Raw genomic sequence first — 23,315 nt, 5'->3', positions numbered from 1 at the left:
CAGAGCACATTGAAATGTGCAGTGGCTATGCGATCTGAAGTGGTCATGTACCTTGTAATCCCGCCTTGAAAAAACAGGAAATTGCAGAAAAGCATGTAAAATTTTGCTAATGTATTTTTCATTTTATGATAAAGTAAGGAAAGTCAGCAGAAGGTATGGAATATGCAGAATTTTAGACTTTTTTGTTTTATGTATAATACCGTATAACTAACCTGAAGCCTACCACATGTTTAGTTTCTAAAATCTCAGATATCCCATCTTAGTAGATGATAATATTACTTATAAAAAAATACTAATTAGACAGATTTTTCTAACTAAGATTCAGAACATTAATCTCATAAATTTACAAAAAACACTACTACTTGCTTTAGCAGGCAGTAGGGATGGTCTGCGGTTTAAATGTATTGTTTGTTTATTTTTAGAACGAGACTGAAGCATGTACCTGACAGTTTACAGGACAAGTGACTTCTATCAGAGAAGACTATTTCACCATAATAGCACAGAAGAATTGCATTGATTTTAAAATATTGCTCCTCACTTGCGTGAGTTACTCATCCTAATAATGGCCTCTTGGTGATTTTAAGAACTTGATTAAAAGCTATAGAGTGAGGGCATTTAGTTCAAGCTCCTTCAATTGAAAACCCACTTCCAGGTTCCATTCAGAAAGCAGAGTCAATCAATATTTTTAAATCTTAGCTTAAGGTTTTGTTTTTGATTTGGCCTTTTATGGCCGAGCAGTATTTAATTTAGCATATTTTTGTAAACCACCCTGGGGTGTTTGTACATAAAGCACGCTATATACATGAAAGCCAGTGGTCAATGCAAACCACATTGGGCCATTTGTAAAGCTGCCTTTCCTGACAGTGAAATCAAGGCAGAATTATTTAGATATATGTATTGATACCTACTGTAAACCTGTCCAAAATGTGTTCTTGTTCGTATTTTCCGATATAATTTGCTTGATACTAAAATGATGCAGCTTCAGCTTGCAGTTCAGTCTTGTATCTGTTTAATTACATTATTAGGAGATGTGTGTTTTATAGAAAATACTTTAATTTTAGTATATTTTAGATACAAATCACAGGTTTCGCCGCATGAGATCTCTAAAGAAATGTGCTTCTGCTTATGTTTATACAACCATTCTAAAACAGTCTTTTCAGTTTGCCGGTTACTTTCAAATCTGAATTGGCAGTACAGCACAATACAATAATACATGCCATAAAATTTGCTTTTATATAGCGCTCTTCATGCAGAGCATCCAGGAGCTTTACAGTAAAAGGCCAATCAGTCAAGCTCAAAAATAAGCCAATGAAAACAAATATATTTTTAATACTGATTTAAAAGATTCAACTGTGCCTGATAAAAATTTGGACAGAGTTCCAGAGGCACAGGGCATAACAACTAAAGGCCCTTGCCCCTCCCGATTCTGAGCGACTTCTGGGAACCACCCATTGTTCAGCAATTACTGATCACAAGCTAGAACTTTATGTAGTGCCAAAGCCAAATGGAAACCAAGAAGTCCCAAGAGCATTTATTGTTTACCTACCAAATTCTGCTTTGAATTCTCAAAGATTGCCCAGGCGATGTGATCCTTACTATTTGATTTCCCTCTTTAGACCTTACAAGTAGCAAGTTTAAATAAATACTCATCAGCATATTACAAAAGCTCAGTGTCCCTCCTCCATGACTCTTCAAGTGTTGGTGTGCATCACGTGAGACAGGACTGTTTTTTTTGACACCCAGTTTTACATGCTTCATCAGATTGGGGTTGGATTTGTATGCAATGTTCTCCGTCTAGGCAATCTAACATAACCTCATTAAAATGCCCAAAAATATATATTTTACAAAACACGTATTATGTAAAATCAAATCACTAAAGTAAGTGAGAAAGTCTAGAGAAATGATGTTGCACTAGATCAAAAACACAAGTTTACCGTAGTCACCAACAGTACAGTTTTTTTTTTTTTTTGTTTCAACTACTGTAACTGTAATAAATGTGCTTCCCACATAAAAATATAAATCATATTCGCCTGTAACTGCAGTGACTATCCAGCATACATCAGACTACAATACAAATTGAAGGGAACTGGTTGAGTTTGGGGGAACTTGAAGACAAGGCTGGTTGAGAGTTGAGCCTTGTGAGTGAAATGAAGCCTGCCAGCCTGCTCGGACTCACCTTGAGGCTTGTATTGGAGCGAGGGTGGCTGAGGTTGTTGAATCTCCAGCGCTCCGTACCGGGGGTCTCGGCTCCGTCTTGTTGGGCATCCGGTGTGAGCAGGGGGTCTCCTCCAGACAAGGGGAAAATCCCCAGGGAAACAGGCCGATCTTTCCTGTGCACAGATATGGAAAATAAAATGAATAACGAAAACAAAATAGTATAACACTTAATGTTCACTAGTTTATTGATATGTCAGAAATATCACTGCTGTAGAAAAAAGGCACTTTAGATATGTTATTACTATTCTACTGCAGTCAAACAGTACAATTATTTTACCAGGCAGTACTTTAATGACAACAAGAAAGAAAAGAGAGATACACTATAATACAATGCTTTTATCTGTTCCAAAAAAAGACAGAACTGGTAGTGTTGAGTAGACATTTTTTAGACTATTCTTAAAAAAAAAAAAAAGGGCATTATCTTCCTTACTTGACTATCCCATGTGATAGCTCCATGCTAGACTTTAGGTAAAGTAATCTCTTGTTGTATTAAACAAGTGTTTTATAGATGTTGTAGAGAAACATAATGTGAGTGTTACCACTCTAAATGAGCTGATTTTACTTATCTAGTCCAACGATAGTAGTAATAATAATAATAAAAAAATAAAAAAAAACACACAAAATGTTCCCATTAACCAAAAGTCTAGAGAACAGCTTTAGCTTGTTCTACTTTGCAGGCCTCAGTGATATTCTACTGGCTTGATTATCTGGTGGTGTTTCACTTGGAGCAATGTGAAACAACATGTTGAGTTTGCAGTTTGTTTAAATGGCCGCTTGTGCGACATTTGGTCAGGAGTTAAACACAATGTCAAATGCATTAGCTGGATAAGCATTAATGAAGAGGTCATTTAATGCACCCACTTCACGTGTTTAAGCAATCTTGACAACTGGGTAATCCAGGGTTAGAAACTCGCGCTCGCCTAAGGCACATTAAATCTGATGAGGACTAGTTGATGTTTTTGTCTCAGTAGTCCTCTGGGTGAGGACTTAAGTACCAGTGTGCCAAAATACTGAACAACATATGCAATTTTTATCAGGACTGTTAGGAAACATACAGAAGGCTGCACATCTTATTCAAAGCTCCTCCACTCAAGCACCTCCAAATCTGTACTGTTCATGTCTGATCACTATGGCAACTTCTGACGAGATTATACTGGAAAGATGCATGTGTCGCCACTCTTATAATCAGGGCAGTCTAAACACAATAATAAGATTATTTTTTGCACCAGCACGTTAAAAATGCAGTATTTTGAACATGCAAATACGTTACTCTTTAAACATTTTACTGCTTTGAATTGTTGTGGTGAAATATTTGGGTGAAAAACAGGGGTAAATTGGGCTGCCTAAAATATCAGAAGTACAGGAATAAATAAAATGCTAATAATGTTTGTAGAAAACCACCACAGGTCACAAGCAGGTCATTTATGAAGCCTTCCTATTTCCACTGGAACAGAGATACAATAGGGTTAACACTACATTTTTCACTTACTGAGGCAAACAATTTCAAACAGAGAGAGAATATAAAAAATACTGTATGGTACAGTACTTTTAAAGCCAGAGACAGCCTAATTCACTCAACCATTGTTTTAATCCAAAATCCATTACATTTTTTTTTTAAAATAGGCCTATACATTAGACAAAAATATTTGTTAATCTTTTAAGACGACTACATTAACTGTTAAGTGCAGCCGTTAAACTGCTTTTAGACTTGTAAGGCCATCATTATTCAGGCAACAATTATATATATATATATATATATATATATATATATATATATATATATATATATATATATATATATATATATATATATATTCAAATGACCTAAAAACTGCAGTCATTTAAATGCTTAAAATAAAAGGAGGGACATCTTTACCCAGGAGACATCGCTGAGAAAAAGGAACCCTCAAGGGCAGAGAATACAATTCATATCTGTGGATGAACCCTAAGTGGTTCAGATGGAAAATGTCTACAGGTCTTAAAGATTTAAAATAATGGAAGAGTAAAATGCAATGCACACATATTTCCATGTTGCTGCAAGCGGTGCTAGAGTTCCAAAGTTTGTTTTTTTTTTTAAAAAAAAGCAGATGTCTGCCTGTTGCCGATGTTACAATGGCTCAGAAATGGTTGGTTAATTCTTTGCACAGTAAATGGGCCATCAGGCTTTCTGTTGTGTCAATCAGTTCCCTGAACACAGCGAGAATGCTAATCTGCTCGGAACTTGCTGCCTGAGTGCAGATTGTGAGAGCCGTAAACAACAGCATCCTTCTTCTGCAAGTCTAAACACAAACATTCGATTTAATGCTAATAAGTATGTTTAGTTCAGATTCTTACCAATTTATATGGATTTGTATACACTTTAATTTCTTAAATGTATATTCTTGATTCTGGTTAGAAAAGGATAGATTTACATCTTAGCTCCTGATACCTCAAACTACCTTATTCTCTTGTGAAATACCTAAACATTTGAACAGCAAACTACATTCCTCAAAACTGAATGACTGCCTTACCTTCAGATAAAACAACAAAACTGATTCTAGCATTGCAGCAGTTTCTAGCTTATGTTACAATATGTGAAAAAGGAGGATAATATCTTTTAAAAAGGATAAAATGTACGCCGAGTTTTTTTTAAGGGCACATTATACAATTGCCTGACCGCTAAAACACAACGCTGCTCTTGCCAAAAATCAGTTCCACCCCGCAGCAACAAATCCAACCAGGCTGTCAGAGCTCTCTGATCACCTGCTCTCTATGACCCATTGCTGGAATAAAGCAGATTGGAACCATTATTAACACTTTGAATGCTAAACTGCAGCAGCTGCTAATCATTACACAGCACAAGCAGACATGCTTTTATGTAACATATTTTGTTAAAATGTAATTCAAATTCTGAGGGTTTAATAAGTTAAATATTTATGCTTTAAACTGCATGCATTTTTTTCTTCTCTTTTGTACTTAGGCTGTAAGTAGGCTTTCCAGAGTGGCGCATCCAGCAAAGGCGCATGGCGTGCAGGAATGCGCCCTACAGCCTGGAGATCGCAGTTTCAAATCCAGGCTATGTCATTACTGGGGGTTGCAGCGCACAATTGTCTGAGCACCGCCCAGGTATGGAGGGCTTAGGTCAGCAGGGCAATCCACAGTTCACCGTGCACCAGAGACACCTGTGGCTGATAGGGCAACTGTGTTGTCCTTCAGCACTATAGGTCTGGTGGCTTCGCTGTGGATCCACAGTGCAAAAAAGTCATGGATTGGCAGGAACGCGTTTCCAAGGACACGTGTTTCAGCCTCCGTTTCCTGAGTTGCCAGGGGGTTGCAGCGGTAAACAGGGATAAAAAATAATAATAATAACTGTGCATTCTAAATGGGGGAGAAAACCAGGGTAAAAAACCATTGGCGATAACTACATTTAAAAAAAAAAAGTAGGCTTAATGTGTGAAATTCTATTCCTGTCATCAATACATGCAAGTCATATTTTATTTGGTTAATTTGTAAAGGCAAAAAAGTGTCTGTTTTATTATTTATATCATCGATCAATCATGGAACAAGACATTTATTGTAATACAGGGTTAGTTGTACTTTTCAGGCTAATTAGCTAAATGACCATTTAATAATAATAATAATAATAATAATAATAATAATAATAATAATACTGATTGGATATTTAGATAATGGTTTGAATTTAGAATACATATTATATACAATTAACAGACCCCGCAGTTGTATTAAGTGTTATATATGTACAAATGTACAAGTAAATCTGACTACATCTTTTATATTTAAAAAAAAAAGTTCAGAACCAGGGTATAAAAAAAATCACCCAAACAAACAAAAACGGAGAATCTTGTTTGCCATTTGATTCAATGCAGGGTACCATCATGATCTGCATAACCACCAGTTCTTCAAATAAAACCAATTTTGCTACCTTCATAAATAAGGTTTCTTAAATTAATATTTTAAAAGGATTGTATATCATCTGCCTTTCAAATTGAGCACAGTCTCTTATTTAAGATGTTATACTGCGTACTGCTCACAGCCTTCAGTGGTGTCACATTAACTACATAATAGTTAGATGTCAGTTTGCCAAATAAAATTGTCGGCTAGTTTAATTAGAGACCCACTTCTACATTACAAGGCCAAGTTTGATCTTTACTTGTGAAATGACCAGTTTCTAATAATACACAGGAGCACATGATATAGGTCGAGTACATGCCAAATAAAGCTTTACAAAACATCTAACAAAAGTAAAAAAAAAAAGTTGATCAAAACGTATCACACAAAACACTGTTTCAAAGGGGAGGAATACGTTATTTACAGGGATGGGGTTTGGTGTCGAATTGCAAAGCTTCCAATCCTCAATTTGTTAAAAACTGATGAGAGGGCAATTTGGTTCAGACATTTCTGTGGCCTGATCTTTAGCGTCAGTGTGTAAACTACAGTAGCTGGTTTGAACCTTTGTACACCATTATCCCATAAAACAGCATCAATACCTCGCTTGCACAGAATGACCGACATAGCAAAATGATTTCAATGAAAAAGCTTTTTTATGCAGTACAAACAGGGTTTATTAAAATGCAGCTCTGGTGACAGACAATGCTTACAAACAAACAAACAAACCAACCAACCAACCCCACGACGGAAACGTATTGATTACTTCCATCAGTAAACAAGACATCATTCTGTATCCTTTGTACAGTATCAGTCTATTTTAACTGAGATTCAGCTTATTAGCACTGTAACCTGGACAGAAAGATTACAAAGCAATTTTCCATAAAAACAAAAGACCTATATCACTTGCTAAATAATACTGTACAATAAATCAGTAGTCTATACTTTGCAAAAAATATCTAAACATCCTACAAGTAACAATTTAAAACTATGATAAAACAGCCATTTATATGATTCAAGTTCTCCATCCGATGGGAGATAAAGGAAACACACATGCAGGCAGGCAGGCAAAGCGGGGGATAATATCTGAATGCCACAGGGATACCTGATTATCCTTGGAAGGTTCTGCGTCAGAGCCGGCAGGCCAGTAGAAACGGAATAGTGCACAAGCAGCAAAACAGAGAGAGAAACCAGGATCGCTGAATTAATGACCACCGCCCCGCCAACAAAGCCAAACACAAACAGCAGCATGCAGCCAGGACTCATGACTATGCCCTGGCATTGTGGAGCTCCTGCAAGGAGAAGAGACACTCTGTGGAGAAGGCTGCACAGGGGAGATCGACGTGGGTGTATCCTAGCTCCCAGAGACTGTCACTCTCCCACAAAAACAATGCCATCAGCAGCAACAGCAGCAGCTCTGTGCAGCCTAGTCCTGCAGCAGCCACTGAGCAGTGACATCATCGCCCTGTGAAAGGCATGCAAATCGCAGGCTCCCTCTCCTCAGCATCAATGCAGCAACTCACAAAGAGAGCCAATTAAAAAGTAAGCTTCCCACAGGAGACGGCGTTCAAGTTATTAGCTGACAAACAGATCTGAATAATAGTGTTTCCGGAGCCATCAACAGATAAAGCTCTTGTTTGAAATGAGCTTGAATGTTTTTTCACATGTACAGTTTTGCATTGGAAACAGTGTATTTTACAACATACAGTAAGCTGCCATTGCTTGTGTATGTCCTCATAAGAAGCTGAGATTATATTTCCACCTAAATAACTGAAAACTTAACAGAAGAATATACTAGATAGTGTTTATTTAGCCTTCAAAGTGATAGAAAACATTAAATATGTGGCAAAGTAAAAAACACAGGTCCTTTTCAGTACTGACTTGCCTCCTTTCACCCAGATTCGTACACAAGAATATACACAAAGTCACTGCTGCAGACAACACACTACAGTAGCAACCCACAGTCAGATGAACAGCCTCCTCTAACCAGTTTAAGCCAGAAGTATTTTCTGTTTCAGCCAGTTGCATCACAAGTCACGTAACAAAATCAGACAAATTCTACTTCTGTGGTAATATCTGGTAAACACTGAGCCCTGCTTTTGTCTACAGATCAGAGTTTCACTAGAATTCCATTTCGCTTGCAGTAAGCCCTGTACACTGGGATATGCAAGTCCTGTTTCACCCTGGCTGCCATCACGCTTTATTTTCATGCTTAACCCATTAGGTGCCATTGTCCTCATTTGTGGAAAGGCTGTTTTGTAATTTTTTGGAGCCTTTTTAAATGGTAGCTACTGTCCTTGTTATTTCAATTCTCTTTTGCTATATTATTATGATAAATGCAATGTATGAAATCACATACAATACAGCTTGTGTTCTGATTTTAACAAACCTATTTGGTACTTAATGGCTTAATATGTCACTAAGTACAAGTAGACAGGAAACAAAGAAGCACATGTACATTCAACAGGAAATGTTTTCATGTGATTTACATTATATTTTTTACATGAATTGTAAACTTTGCATTTTCGTTTTCTGTAAAATAACTTGTACTACAAAACCCAATAAAGTTATTATTATTAGTATTTTTTTTTTTTTATAAAACAGGAAACAAAAAGGACAGTGGCTACAGAACTCTCTCAATTTATATTTGAAAATAAAATTCCCGGCAACAGCATGCAAAGTAATTCTTATCTGACAGTTTCTAATGTCTTCTTTCTTCAAAAGAGCTGCTGCAAATGCACAATGCCTTTAAAACATCAAGAGTAGGAACAAGAGAACAAACACCTCAGTCCTTGATGTATCCAACAGATGTTTACTAAACAATTGTCCAAGGTAAGCAGTCCAATAATCACTATCCCATCAATTTAATCCAGCTTTTAAGCAGCTACTATTTAATGAAACAGGATAAGAAGACTTTATATGCCTATTATAAAAGCATAAGAGGGCATTTAAGCGATACATAAATCTTATTGATATTATAACTAGAGTCCTGAGTTTTACGCGACCTGTTTTTCTAATTGTAATTCAACTGTTATACAAGACAAGATGTTCTTTCGATTTGAAAGAGGCATTTGTTTGTGCTAATATTCCCCTGTAAAAAAAATGATAATCCCAAACTAGCATTTCTGAACAACCATGTAATAAATGGGAATATAATATGATAATATATAAACTGAAAATTGTGCAACTGGTAAAGATGTCTGACAGCGTATCTGTAGTTATTGACAAGTCTACAAATGCAAAAGGTCAGTATGTTCTGCACATTTTGTTTGTTCTCCAAGGACTATTGAATACCTTCAAACTGAAAGTAATATTAGCCGATACAGTTAATCTGCACTCTGAATTACTCATCGGTGGCACAGGGCGTTGTGAAATGTTTAAAACGCATTTGAAGTTAATTTTAATAATGTGACTGGATTTGTCTCCGATAATGCCAGTTACATGATCAAGGCATACAATGACATTCTTTGAGGTTTACTGCCAAATTCAGTACATTTCACGTGTAATGCCCACATAATAGCCCTTGCCAGCAATATCTGAGCTAATAATTTTCCGAAAACAGACAAGCTGCTTGCAACCGTTAAAAAAAATGTTTAAACATTGCCCAAGCAGAAAACTGTTTTATAGACCACATGACAGAAGCAATCCAACAAGAAGGCTGTACTTTACCCATAAAGTTGCCACCTGAGCCAAAAAGGAAAAGGAAATGCACATTTCACCAAACATTGTAGTGTTAAAGGATCCAAAGTTTCAAATCTCAACTCTCCCTATTTGCAACGCATGCCAAGGGACTGGTGGATCTGATTCAGTGGTTTGAAAGCCGTGAAGTGAGAGTCGATCAAACATATAATAAAAGTTGCAGAAGTAATCAATGAAAAAACCTGGTTCCTTTTTGCAATCAGCTCACAACTTTGACAGCAGTAAGGATATTCAACCCACAACAAGTGTGTACTTTGGATCTGGAAGCCCTCCCATTATATTCTATTCCAGTATTTGATGCTGACTGTAAATCAGAAATGGACAAATACCTACCATATGCAATAGAAAACGGTGGTAGAATGACTTTGAATGAATTTTGGACGAAAGCTGAAGAATTATTTCCCAATTTAACACGAAAGGCTAAAATATATATTTGTCAGTTGTTACCAATTCTATAGATGCTGAAAGAAGTGTTTCTTCTTATTGCCAAGTTTTTACAGAACAACGTCAATCTATGAAAGAAGGCAGGTTAACCAACTAACGATGCTTAAATTTAACAGCACATTTAATGCATGGGATATTTTCTTTCATGAAACTAAGTGACACAATGTGCTGCTTGCGAACAACCTTGCATTATTATTATTGTTATATTTGTAATATTATATATGTTACAGCATTGATGTTATGATTTCAGCATTTTATATAAATTGTTCCGGGAATCAGTGCCGTTTTCTTTTATATTTTGTTGACAAATTATGTGTTCCTACTAGTAAACTGAAACATTTAAATGATTTATTTACACATTCTGAGAAATAATATTGAATAAGACATATTAGTAATAAAGGGATGCATGACTAAATAAATGCACAGAGCTGCTTCTGCCACCTAATCAATGCACCAATGTGTGTTAATAGAATGACTAACTGAGATGATTATGACTTCCATTACATGAGAACTTCATGCTTATTTGAACTCGGCTCTCGCCAAGATAAGCACCAACTAAGACGTAGCTTTACAGTAAACTAACGTGATCAATCTGCATCTCCATCCATTTGTGTTTCTTTTCATCTAATGATGTAGGTATCCTTCTGCCTGGTGCTGACGACTGAAGTGTAATGCTGGCTCCAGGGACTAGCTTATTTTGCCTCCCCAGCACATCAGCATGACAACCGTCTGGATTGAGCTAAATAAGGTACATCTCTGGGGTCTTCAAGTGAGCATCTTACATCCTCGGTGTTTCGTCAACTAGCCCATTAAAGGAATCGAGAGATGATTAATCAATAAGTGGTTTAATTAAGCAGACTACTTGACTACCTTGCGGTGGGAGGAATGAAGTGCAGCCTAAGAAAGCAGGTCACTTAAAACGCAGGACCCTAACTATAACCCACAACCAGTTACAGATTTTCTGTGTTGTGTATTTATATATAAAACAAACATGTTAATATACTTACCTAACTCTTACAAGTGTCGCAGATTCTAGAGTATCACCCCCTGTTAGCTGCTGAATTTTAATGCGTTCCAAGTGTTCCATATAGTTGTGAATCATCTGCATAATACAAAAAGAATACATGCTGTATAAATAAGACATACAAATTGTAACAGGTATACAGGTGATCTTGTATCACAAGACAAGTCTTCTTATGAAAAGCCAGTTAAAATGCAGGTGAAAAGAGGGTATTATAAGGAACATTTTGTTAACACAACAGGAAATAGGTTTTAATTAAAAAAAAAAAAAAACATGACTAACATTTGTGATGAAACGTGGTATTAAACATTTATTTGCATATGTTATTGGGAACATCACATTGTGGAGCTACATCGGTGTCTCTGTCCGTCTGTATATCACACATTGCTACATGTATCTTGAACACAATAAGTTATTCCACATACTTACAAAGTCATTTTAATATACTATGCAGTGATACTAACATCCCATTTGCTAACCAATGACACCTAGGTGCTAAATACCACTTATCAAATTTTCATTAAGCTATTCATTAGCATTTCTTATTCTATACTGCTCTGTACATTCTGGTGATATGTCACGGTCGCCAAAATCATAACCATAGCTGCTGTGTGTGATGGCAGTGGAAGATACCTGGTCTCCCTCATGCTTCTTAAATCATTTCACACACAATTCTGACACGGTGTATTGATTACATTATTGTCTTGGAAGTAGCCATCACCATCAGGGTACAAGTGTAGCACTGTTGGGTGAAACTGAGCCACAATAATACTTAAAGCAGCTCTTTAGTGTTGCAGGAATCACATGATCAACCTAATTTCTCTTATTGAGGACTATGTCAAATCCAATCAGGTAGACATGTTCTAAAAAAGTGTGGCATACATTCTACAGGAGTGTCTCACCTGTACCCCTGGCAGGATAGAGTAAATAAATTGGGGTCAATGTATTGGAGTAGCCCATCTTTATTACACTCCTTTTACATTGCTTAAAACAGCGAGCGATGGGTGTATTCATCGCACACATTATTCTCATTGCTTTTGTCTTTCTTTTTGCAACTACCACGGCACTTTACTTTCCATCACAACAGGAATTATGTTTTACAACTGTAAATTTATAAAAAGATGCAAATAATAATTTTAGAACCGGACAAATGTAACATTACCATGCTGAATCTGACTGCCATCTACAGGGCATCAGCTGCATTACATGTTTTCTGTCAGTGTAGGCTAGTATGTGTACCTGAAATAAGATGTGGTCGAAATTTGTGTGTGTCTTTGTCTGTGATAAAACCAAACTGTTTTTTGAGCCCCACACTGTTAAAATATTAATAAAAACAACTCTCATGAGTTTACTTTTGTTATATATTTATTTAAAAACAGAGTAAAAATCTGGATCTCCTTAAAATCTCCATACAGAACATAATATGCAATGAGAAACAGGACTTGAGGATAGTTTGGTCAGATGCAAACATACTGTAGCAACCTAAAGTACTTCTGTTTTATCGAACAGGGGTCCAGGCAGCCATGCATTTGCAAAAACCACTGGCCATATTGTTCTTGATATATCCCATTTTTAACCAGAGATAATAATAATCTGTGCTTACTCCTCAAATTTATACATACTTGATAGAAAGTAGACCATGGCACATTATGCAGCAAGCTGGCATACACTCATGACAACTTCAATCTGACAGCCACAGATCCTTATCAAAGTAATTAACTCAAAGTGTTCCATTTTCATAATAATCTTATATTATGAGGGAGGGGTGTCCCCAGTGGCTCAGCCATTAAAGGTGCGATTAGATGCTTGCTGGTCCTCCCAGGGTGATGATCTTGGCTGAGGGCTCTATAGGAAAGGTTACATTGACTTTGCGCTCCCTTAACTTGGCGACGAGAATTGTCTTGTTGCTTGAGCGACCCCTATTGATCAGCTGCTACACGCGTGTATTCCAAGGCTTTACCTCTGATGTCCACTGAAACATCTGATGCTTAGTTTCAGCAAGTCAAAAGAGGCGACCTGCTTGGTACCAGAAACAGAGGTCGCCCATAAATCTTTATCAGAAGTTGGAATGCAACAGCGAGTACAAAAAAGGTGTACAATAGATAATATAGACAATTGACAAATAAATCTATAGATTAATTATTTGTGCTTCCTAGTGATGTCTGTCTTATTGCCATATTTTATTTAAAAATAAAACATGTGGATATTTAGATGTTGAAACTCTGTAGTGACATTACACGCAGAATGTGGTCTCGGGATTTCTTGAAACTGATGGGAGACAGCACAAACCGTACCTTGGGAGGCATGATCTACATAGAAATAATCCCAGCTATAAAACCACATGAAGAATAAATATCGACCAAGCATTATTTTATAATAAACAGAAGCGGCAACAGTAATACCAACCACACAGCAACAGTAAGTAAAGAGTACCTTTCTGGATTGTGATCCCAGATCAATCACTTCCATTAAGTGGAATCAGATCAGATTACTCATCACTGGAAAGCATCATTGTTGGTGCCGCGTAAACATACATTAGCAAACCACAGGACTGAAAAGAGGCTCATTTTTGTCTCTTTCCGAATCCGTGTTAAATCATACCAGAACTATTAATTTGAAAAAGGTACTAAAAAATGTCTCTCAGTGCAAATATAGGGATATTTCTGTTACAGAAATCATAATTAAACCGACACCTGCACTAAGCAGTCAAAAGTAAACCCCAAAACTATTTTTTTTTTTCACAGAATAAGCTGAATGGATTACTTCAGTTCAGAAACTCTAAGTATAAGCCAGCAGGTAAGGCAGGCAACTAATAATAAAATAAAGCAGAGACTGACCCAGAAGGAGCTCCACATTCCTTTCAACTATCCATGAATTGGTCGTCAAGAATAACCAAGCCAGGTTAATTTAGACCAAGTGCTGTCTTAAAGTTTACCTCCTGCTCACAGTCAAACTGCCTCCATGCCTGAATTTCAGTGTCGGTTGAAAGATTCAATATGCAAGCTTTTGCGACTGCTCCGAGTGCTTAAATCATGTGTATTGAAAATTCAAAAGTCTAATTAGTTAATAAAATAAACATTCAGTTCAGTTGGTGACTGATTAATTAAAGTTCTGCTATACAAATAAATACACATTGTTTAAAATAATTTCAAAATCTCACCTCTGTGTGTCTCAAGTGAAGTGAATTGTACTCTTTCTTCAGCTCTGCCTCCCGCTCATCTAACCTGATGACTGAAATGAAAATGACTGTCAAGACAATGAGCAGTGGTGGTGAAATTTTACATGAAGTACTGTATGCATTGTTGTATCCATTTAACAAATAATCAAAAGGTGACAGACAATCACAGATCACATCTGTACACAATATCACAAAAACAATAGTCTTTCGAATACTGTACTATAGTGGCAATAATAGTTTGCTTGAACCGTTTACATTAATTTATTTTTCATTGAGATACCATTTTTTAAAAGCATGTCCACGACTTGTTGTGTCAAAAATAGTGGTCATACTGTAGAAGAAATAATAGGCTTAAACGTTTTCATTTATATCACAGCAAGCACTTAAATCAGAAAGAAAATCTTAGATTGTAAATCAGAAAAAAAAATGCACCGTCTAGCCGACTGACGACAGCTACAGTACAGTGTCATATGAGTGTTATTTAAACGTCTTCAAAACAGGACACGTGCAAAGTTACACCAGAGAAGGGTCTAATAGTATGAGGTCTTCATTTCAAAGGCTGAGACATTGCATTTTGCTACCACCAGAGGGCACATTGTGAAAGAAAATCACCACCTGAGTTTGCACTGCTAAAGTGTTGTATTGGCTGACAACAACAAGAGAGAATGCAGATCTGGGCATAACCTCTTGCACAACAGTCAGGTCTGGTATGTACTGTATTACAACTATGAATTATAATCTGAAAGATGACTGAGCACAGTTAGGTTGTATGGCTTAGGCCTGATTTTTATTGCCATCTACACTTGGGTTGAGTCCATTATCTACACCTTACAAAAAGGAGAAAAAAAAAAACTATTTAAATATAGTATTTAAATACACAGCAATATAAGTATTGGCAATATACAGCAAGATTATACTTCTGGATTGTACTGAAGGGGCCTTCAATGAACGAGAAGTTGTTTAAAAGGGAGATACCATTGTCCAACACTTCCAAATCCAGCCTCCTTTTTTTGGTTTTGGTTTTTACATGAATGCAGACCAAACTGGTGCTTCTTACTGGTACCTAATGATAACTTCCTATTCTGTAACCATATAATCTAAATCAATCTATCTATATAAAACAAAAACATCTACAAGTAAATTTAAAACCAAATACGGATAGCATGCTTGATGAGCTTGGTGACTCATTTAAAAGAGAGTATAGAATAGTTTTTAACCATTCATATAAACTTGATATTTAAGTACGTTAGAGGCAAAGTCACAGAAGACTGCTCGGTCTTCAAACATGAGAGACCTCTAACAAAATAAAAAATCAGGATCTTACAAAACATTAAAACTAGTAACATGTTTTCTTCAATTTGTCTTTTAGAAGAAACAAGGTCATTTCAATGTTGCTGTACTTGGAACAGTGATGTGTGTGCCTCCTGGGGAGTATGAATAGGGTAACTTGAGATTCCCCATGTGAGTTTACCCCATGCATTCACCATACCCAGACATTAACCACGTGCTGTTCCAGCAGCTGGCACTAGTGGGCAGCATTGCTTCAGGAGTTAAATGGAAGGCTAAAAAAGAACTTGGCCATACCTACCAAACTATAAAACCATATATTCTTCATTCTGAGATATTGTGAAATATTTGGGTATTCCTTCCAGCTGCCCTTTTGCCAAGGCCTTTAGAAGTATCTACCCTCTGCCATTTTTCATGATTTCTTTTTTGCACATGATTTATCGCACTCAGGAAGATGAATTAATGATTTTTTTGTTTTTTAAAATCGATCAGAGCCCAGAAGTGTGATTAATCAATTCATCGTTACGTGGATATTTGGCGTACCACTGCACTTGGACAGACTTTTCATTAAAATCTTGTGCATATTTTTTAAAAGAGCAGATGGTTATCTATTCAGTGATACCAAGATATTTAGTGAGCAAGAATAGAGTGAAATTGTCTGGCAACAAACTCCCTGGCTAAAGTTGTACTACTAGAAAAAGGGGAACATTTTAGGGTACCATTCAACTTCTGTTGAGTGAAGAAAGATCATTCATTTACTAATAAAGTGGTTCCTTGTTTCTAAATGTTTTGCTTATTAAGAACCATATATATTTTACAGGAATGCTGCACTTTGGCAGTGAATAAGTTGGTCACACACCTCTCATGTGGAGAACTACAATTGCCTTGAAGGTATTCTTCCACTTAATTAACTTTAGTGTCAATGTGCAAATTTAACGATGTTGTGCTGCAACATACTGTATGAAATAACATGTTCCTTTTTTCTACAATCCAATCTGTACCTAGAAAATCACTCAAAATTGTCTAAGATTGTTTAGGTATAATTCCCATTTATAAATCTCCCCAATATTCTTCAGGTGAGTTGGAGATTTCAAATGGCTTTCCAACTGGAAAGTATGAGTTAAATTCAAATAGGGCCCCCGATTTTGATCCATTCCAGGACCCTTACATACCATTTGAATTCTTAATACTAAGTGAAAAATGTCTATACACATGTCACTGAAAACAGTTCTACTATTTGCACTGTTATCCGTGTAGATGTTTGCTGCTGTACTTACTCTGATCTGCATAGTTCTTTGCTTTATGCTCCAGCTGTCGTGACTGAGACTCCAGGAACTCCACTCGACCCTGCAGGTCTTTCTTCTCTTGCTCCTGAGAATCTTCAAACTCAATGAATTTCTGTTCAGGTAAAGAAAAGGCGGCAGACGTTTTAATCTACGACAGCAAAGCACGACGAATTTCCATCAGTTTAAGATGAACACCTATATCAACTGCTGTGTACATTTAAGCAATTAACGACAATTCCCAGTGTAAAGTGCTGCTCAACACTAATTGCTGGAGTGCTTTGCAGATCTGTTTCAAATGATTGCAACGTTTACAGCCTCTTTCAAACACTCGGCCCAAGAGCTGCCATTTCATGAAAAATATTAAACCGTCAATCCTCCAATTGACAACCTAACGAGAACTACAGTATACAACAGCTTTGTATGAAAATGAAGCTGCCTAATCCTTCTGCCACACAACAGCTCATATGGAAGATAATTTCAACAACGATCTTCCACCTGAAGACTGCAAACACAAAATTAGAGCTCTGTGTGAGAAAGTTTATATATCTATATCTCACGGAAAAAGTTATAACCATTTGATTAGTGATTATCCACATGCCAAAATGTATGCGAAATAGACAGATGAATGAATAGACACACAGACAGACACCCCTCGTATCCCCAGAATCTGATGCTCTCAATAACTTAACACCAAGGTTCATGACATTTGGAAAAGCAGTCATCCAGACATAGGGGCAGAATTATAAGGAAACCACCTTATAATTGTGTGACATGCATGTGAACTGTATGCTATCTCTTGCTAGAGTAAGTGGCAGGTAACCTATGTTCACTAATCATGCGACAGAGTAAACGTGTTTATCAAGATTGGAAGTTATGAAATTGACTGATCTGAGAGTATAAAAGCTGTGTAGTTGTCCACCAACTGCAGGCTCAGAAAAAAAAACAGACTAAGCAGACAAACAAAAAAACAGACAAAAGTAGCTCCAGTGTCATGAGTAAATACAGAAATTGGGTCAATGTAGGCACAGCACACAACATTTTTTATTGATTTATTTATTTATTTTTTTAAATACACTATCAAAATAAGGCAATAGTGTAGTTTACTGTAACTTTATGTAAATCTAGTTTCAATTCTGCCCAGTTACTGAGATAATGTGGAATTTGACCTGGATGTCAACGATTCAGTTCAGTGGGTGGTAAAGCATTCTTTGTCACTGTCCGATTTTAAGTTTTGTGTTATAAATAAATGGTACACACCCTCACAGATATAATGGAAAAGCAGCACTGTATCAATACACTCTACAGTAGTAATACAAGGGATTTAACTGCTCTTTAATCAACACCATATCAATTCTACTTCATAGTATCAGTAAATTATACTATTTATTTTCACTGTTCATGTAAGCAAATCCAAATGCTAAAATCAACATAAGATTGTATCTGCCCAAAAGTCTGTCAGTCATCACTTGGTTTAAATTCAATGATAATTATGTGAATAATTCATATTTTACATTGGTTTTAATGCCCATTTCCAACTAAAAGACCAGCATCCTCAGACTGACCCTTTACCGATCTGGTTAGCTCTGGTTAGCTTGACAATCAGATTGTGCACCACCCAGTTCCTATTAAAACAGTTCCTGTAGTCACTATTAAACAGATAAGACATATGTACATTTTACAAAACTAGAACTAAAACTAAAGTAATATAACCCTTATTTGTTTTTCATTATGCAACATTAACCACTTTTTTTTTTTTTCTCCATTCAAAACCATAAGAGTTAATTAAAGACTGGACTAAATGCTTTAAATACATTCCTATGTATTTCTAGTCATTTCAGACTGAGGCAGAATCAAAGTTCTTTGTTTTCCATCCACACAATAAAATGTGATAAATGAAATCTGTACCCCTATGAAATCCATTTTTAATGAGCAGCATTTGTATTAATTCTTAGGACGCGCAGGCAGTGCTCTGTTCTGCCAATCCATTGCACACTGTATCTAGTGACCCCGGAGAAACACGACATGGGTGCTGCAATCAAGGGTCGGTCAAAGAAACAGCAAGTTAGCTTTGTTAGTCTGAAACTTGAAAGCTTATGGTATGCCATAAAATGGATCTGCTAAATACAGTATTTACATTTATACATACATGTATTTTAAATCTTTTTCTTTTCAAACATGTGATTAATCAATTGCGTAGATCAGACGATTAAATTGATCAATAGAAAGGTTAAAATCCCTACATATTTTTGAAAAAATTGTTTTTTTTTTTTGTTTTGTTTTTAAATGGGCTCCTAAAAATGTAACTTGGGCGCACAAATGTCAGCATACAGCTCTTTACAGTGTTACTTTTCTTTTAGCCTTCTCAGAAGATTGTCTTTTGCCCCTGCTTCAAATGGAGTCTTTCTCATCTTCTCTTCAAAGCTAAGTGGTCAGGTTTTTAAGTTTCTAGCTGAATAAGCCTTGTTCAGTAAATTGCACAAGACAACTGCACTATATATAATCCATTAAGTCTCTTCTCAGCTTGCTGTCAAATTATCAGGGCACGGACTTCAAATGTTATACAACTTTAAATATAAATAAACAAATAAAAAAATGCTTTAGAGTGCCCAATTATTGTACCCCCAATTTTCTACCAAATTTAGAATGGCCAATTACACTCCCTCACTGCAAGTCCCCATAACAGCCCAGGAGAACTGACGGTCAGTGGGCATCCACTGTTCCCACAACCAAGCCAACTGTCCTTTTACACCCAGGAACTCACAGCAGATGTTGGCGAGCCACCAGCCTCTGGGGAACAAAGGCCAGTCAAACAGGTGTCCACTTGAGATCACTAGGAGCCTGGCCAGTAGGATCCGCTGCAGTGCAATCAGGGGAAAAAAAAAAAAGAGTCTGGTTTTGGTTCCCTAACAAGCAGAAGCGCAAGAGCCAAATTGAGGATTCCTTTGGAATCCCCAGAGAAGACCAGTGACTTCATAGCCTGGACATGATCCTGCCCTCCCCTGACTGTATGGCTCACGCTGCACACCACAGGGTCATGCTGTTACCTAGCGATTCGGGGGACCCCTTCTTTTAACCCAGGGTTCTCCCCAGGAATTCCAGGAATTCTTCCATTTTTAACGGAAAAATAAACTTTAAAAAAGCCTTACCTTAAATATATAATACGACAAAGAATTTGAATAATGTGTTGTCTTTCGTTGACTAGATCTGTTTGCGCTTTTTTTATGTTCTACATTCTTTTTCATGTCTTTTTTATTATGGTAAATTACCATGCTTATTTAGGCAATGTAATGATTTGACTAGGGAAAGATAACGTAGGCTTATTAAAAAAAAAAAAATAAAAAAAAAAATAAATAAACACACGCCACAACACATTTTTTACACAACAGTAATTGCACAGATTTGGTCACCATCATAACTGTTGCATGAATCCAGACTAATAATCCAGCAACTCTGCACTTAAGCATTTGTAATTGTATATCAGCTGCTGTCCCATCACGTCTTTCTTCTTAAAGGCATACAGCCTCTATACGTGAACCCCCAATATCTCACCAGGGAACATATTTTTACGTTATCAGGACAAAAGTAACACGCTTTTTTTTGGTGCATATGTATAGCTATTATGTACTATAAATCACTATATATCAGTACACTAATACGACAAAAAATGGACTGAATGATAATACCTGAAAATCATAATATTTTTAATAAAGTAGCCTGGACAAACATAGCATTAAGTGGTGGATTATTTTGAAAACCCTGCCTTCCTTGTCACTATTTTTGCTTTGAAAATAATCTGCTGGTTTTTTTTGGCAGTCTAACATTTTAGCCTCTCAAAGTGTTTAACATAGAAAACCTGCCCAAGGATTCTGACTGGTTAAATGTTGTGTCAAGACGTAACTGATGTCATGTGATTGCAAGATTTTTTTTTTTTCATCCAGCAATGTGCAAGTGATCTAGTCAGCTAGAAGCGCAATCAATCCTTACTGTTAAAAGGCACAGTAGCAACTGCAAGACGGGTGGATCAGGTTTTTTCAGCCGGGCGGCGACAGCTATCTCGCCAGGCGGCCCATCTGGCGGAAAAGGCCTGGGGAGAACCCTGTAACCATTTATAAACCTGTTAACATCAAAACAGATCAATAATCTCTAAAAGATGGAGACAAGTTATGCATTTTCCCCATAGCACAGAGCAAAGTGTTTTATTTTTAGAATACTTGCAAGGTACAAATAAGTGTTGATTTTATTGTGGGGTTGTGAATTCACAAGTTTGGTGCTAATATTAAAGCTACTTGCTGCTGACTGGAAATATTTCCCAGATTCACTTCAAAACAGCCATGTGCCAGGAGCACGCTTTAAACAATGGAGTCTTGTTAATGTCAAAGGATACTTCTCCATTCCATGTGATTTAAACAATTCCAGTCCAAATGTAATCTGCTGATCAGTTTGTATAGATTTATCATCATGTGTAACCAATGTTCAAGGCTAAAAGAACTTCACATGTTTGCAGATGCCTTTGAGGGTTTTATTCTATTTTTGTTTTAAAAACATTCTTTTAAATGGATAAGCCCCTAAACCTTTCTATACATCTAATTTCCATACCATCTCCAATCTCCCTTTTCTCTACAAAACTCTCGAAAGGGCTGTTGCCAGTCAGCTGATGAAACATCCCACAGACAAACAATCTGCTTGAATCTCTGCAGTTTGGCTTGCGGCTGCATTGTAGTACTGAAACTGCTCTGCTCTGGATCCCCTGCTTAATGCTTATGCTGCTGCTCCCTCTGTCCTTGTCCTACTTCACCTAACAGTCGCCTTCGACACCATATGTCAGAGCATTCGTCTTGACCACCTTCAGAAGTGTGCTTGGATCTCTGGAGCCTGTCCCTCCTGGATTATCTCTTGCTGTCTGTTTTCTGTGCTGGATGAGTGGTGTTGAAAACCTAGTCCCTCAAGGGTCTGTTCTTGGGCCTATTCAACATCTACCTGCTTCCCTTGGGTCACCTCATCTGCCAACACAGCCTCATGTTTCACTCCAATGCTGATGACACCCAGTTGTACTTAAAACTCGACCCTGGAAGCCCTTTGGACATGGTCCGGCTCTCAGCTTGCATTAAAGACAGAGGCCTGGATGTCTGCCAATTTACTTCAGCTCAACACTAGCACAACTAGTAGAATCTAAAACTCAACTTAATCTCAATATAGCTACACTGTAACTCAGAAACAGTCTGCTGCTACCTTCCACTACAAAGCCTTGGGTGTACTTCTTGACAGAAGCCTCTCCTTTGATGCCCACATCTCCTCCGTGGTCAAATCTTCCTTCTACCATCTTCAAAACTTCTCCAAAGTCCGTCCCTACATTTCCCTCCCGGATACAGGAATACTCTGTCATGCATTTGTCTCCTCTTGACTAGACTACTGCAACTCTCTCTATGGTGGTCTCCATGTGCGCGCCATAAACCGACTGCACCTAGTTCAGAACGTCGCTACCAGGATCCTTACCAAATGTAAAATACGTGAGCACATCATCCCCGTCCTGCCCAGCTGCACTGGCTACCTGTAAAGTTCAGGATTACTTTCAAAACTCTCCTGCTCACCTACAATGCCATTGATCACACCGGTCCCGAGTACCTCTTCAACCTGCTAACTTGCTATGTCCCTACCCGCAAGCCGAGGTCCTCCAACTCTGGCTTGCTTGTTGTCCCCAAGCAAAAGTGCACCACACTTGGAGAATGCTCGTTTAGCTTCATGGTTCCAACTCTCTCCCACTGTCACTCGTTTTAAATCAACACTCAAGACCCACTTGTTCCCTCTTGCTTTCGATGATCTTAAGCCCCATATGTTATTAGCTGTCGTGTCGTTGCTACTTTTTTTTTCTTTCGCATCCACAAGGTTTTAGAATTTTTTTACACCCTAGCCTTGTATTTAATGTATTATGCATTGTTTTTCACTGTATTAAATGTATTATGCATTTTTCACTAATGTATTATGCTTTTTTTTTTTTTTTTTTTTTTTTTTTTTTTTAAACTGTATCTTGTAAAGCACTTTGTGATGGTGGTCCACTATGAAAGGTGCTAAATAAAATTAGATTAAAATTAGTTTGATTTAAAGCCCACCAATCCCATTCAACCACCAGACTAAAAATGCTAATTTACCTTAAACAGAGAGCTGGTTTAAACAGAGGTCCAATAGTCTACTTTATACTGTAATTTCTTTGTTTTTTAATTGAGATTTTTTTTTCTTAAGTTATGGATGATGCAAAATAAAAGCCCTAATATGCTTTTTAGGGGTTGCACTGTATGATGAT

The 23,315-nt window shown here is 37.0% G+C and overlaps 1 protein-coding gene across 11 annotated transcripts in view; it reads right to left on the bottom strand.

Annotated features, from left to right (window-relative positions):
- LOC121295815 (C-Jun-amino-terminal kinase-interacting protein 4-like) overlaps nucleotides 1–23,315 on the bottom strand; it is an 83,572-nt gene that overhangs the window by 40,024 nt on the left and 20,233 nt on the right. For 7 of the 11 annotated variants that reach the window (XM_041220877.1, XM_041220881.1, XM_041220878.1 and 4 more), the window contains exons 2-5: nucleotides 17,009–17,129; nucleotides 14,427–14,497; nucleotides 11,253–11,347; nucleotides 2,177–2,330 (exon numbers count right to left, since the gene is read on the bottom strand). In XM_041220877.1, coding sequence (XP_041076811.1) covers nucleotides 2,177–2,330; nucleotides 11,253–11,347; nucleotides 14,427–14,497; nucleotides 17,009–17,129 — 441 coding nt within the window. Of the gene's footprint in view, nucleotides 1–2,176; nucleotides 2,331–7,207; nucleotides 7,526–11,252; nucleotides 11,348–14,426; nucleotides 14,498–17,008; nucleotides 17,130–23,315 lie in introns of those variants that run through there. The other 4 variants (XM_041220885.1, XM_041220886.1, XM_041220884.1 and 1 more) reach the window with 3 other exon arrangements.

Source organism: Polyodon spathula, chromosome 20 (genome assembly GCF_017654505.1).
Source record: "Polyodon spathula isolate WHYD16114869_AA chromosome 20, ASM1765450v1, whole genome shotgun sequence".
Lineage (NCBI taxonomy): Eukaryota > Metazoa > Chordata > Actinopteri > Acipenseriformes > Polyodontidae > Polyodon > Polyodon spathula.
The sequence above is the reverse complement of the archived record's forward strand: the minus strand, read 5'-3'. Positions and strand labels throughout refer to the sequence as shown.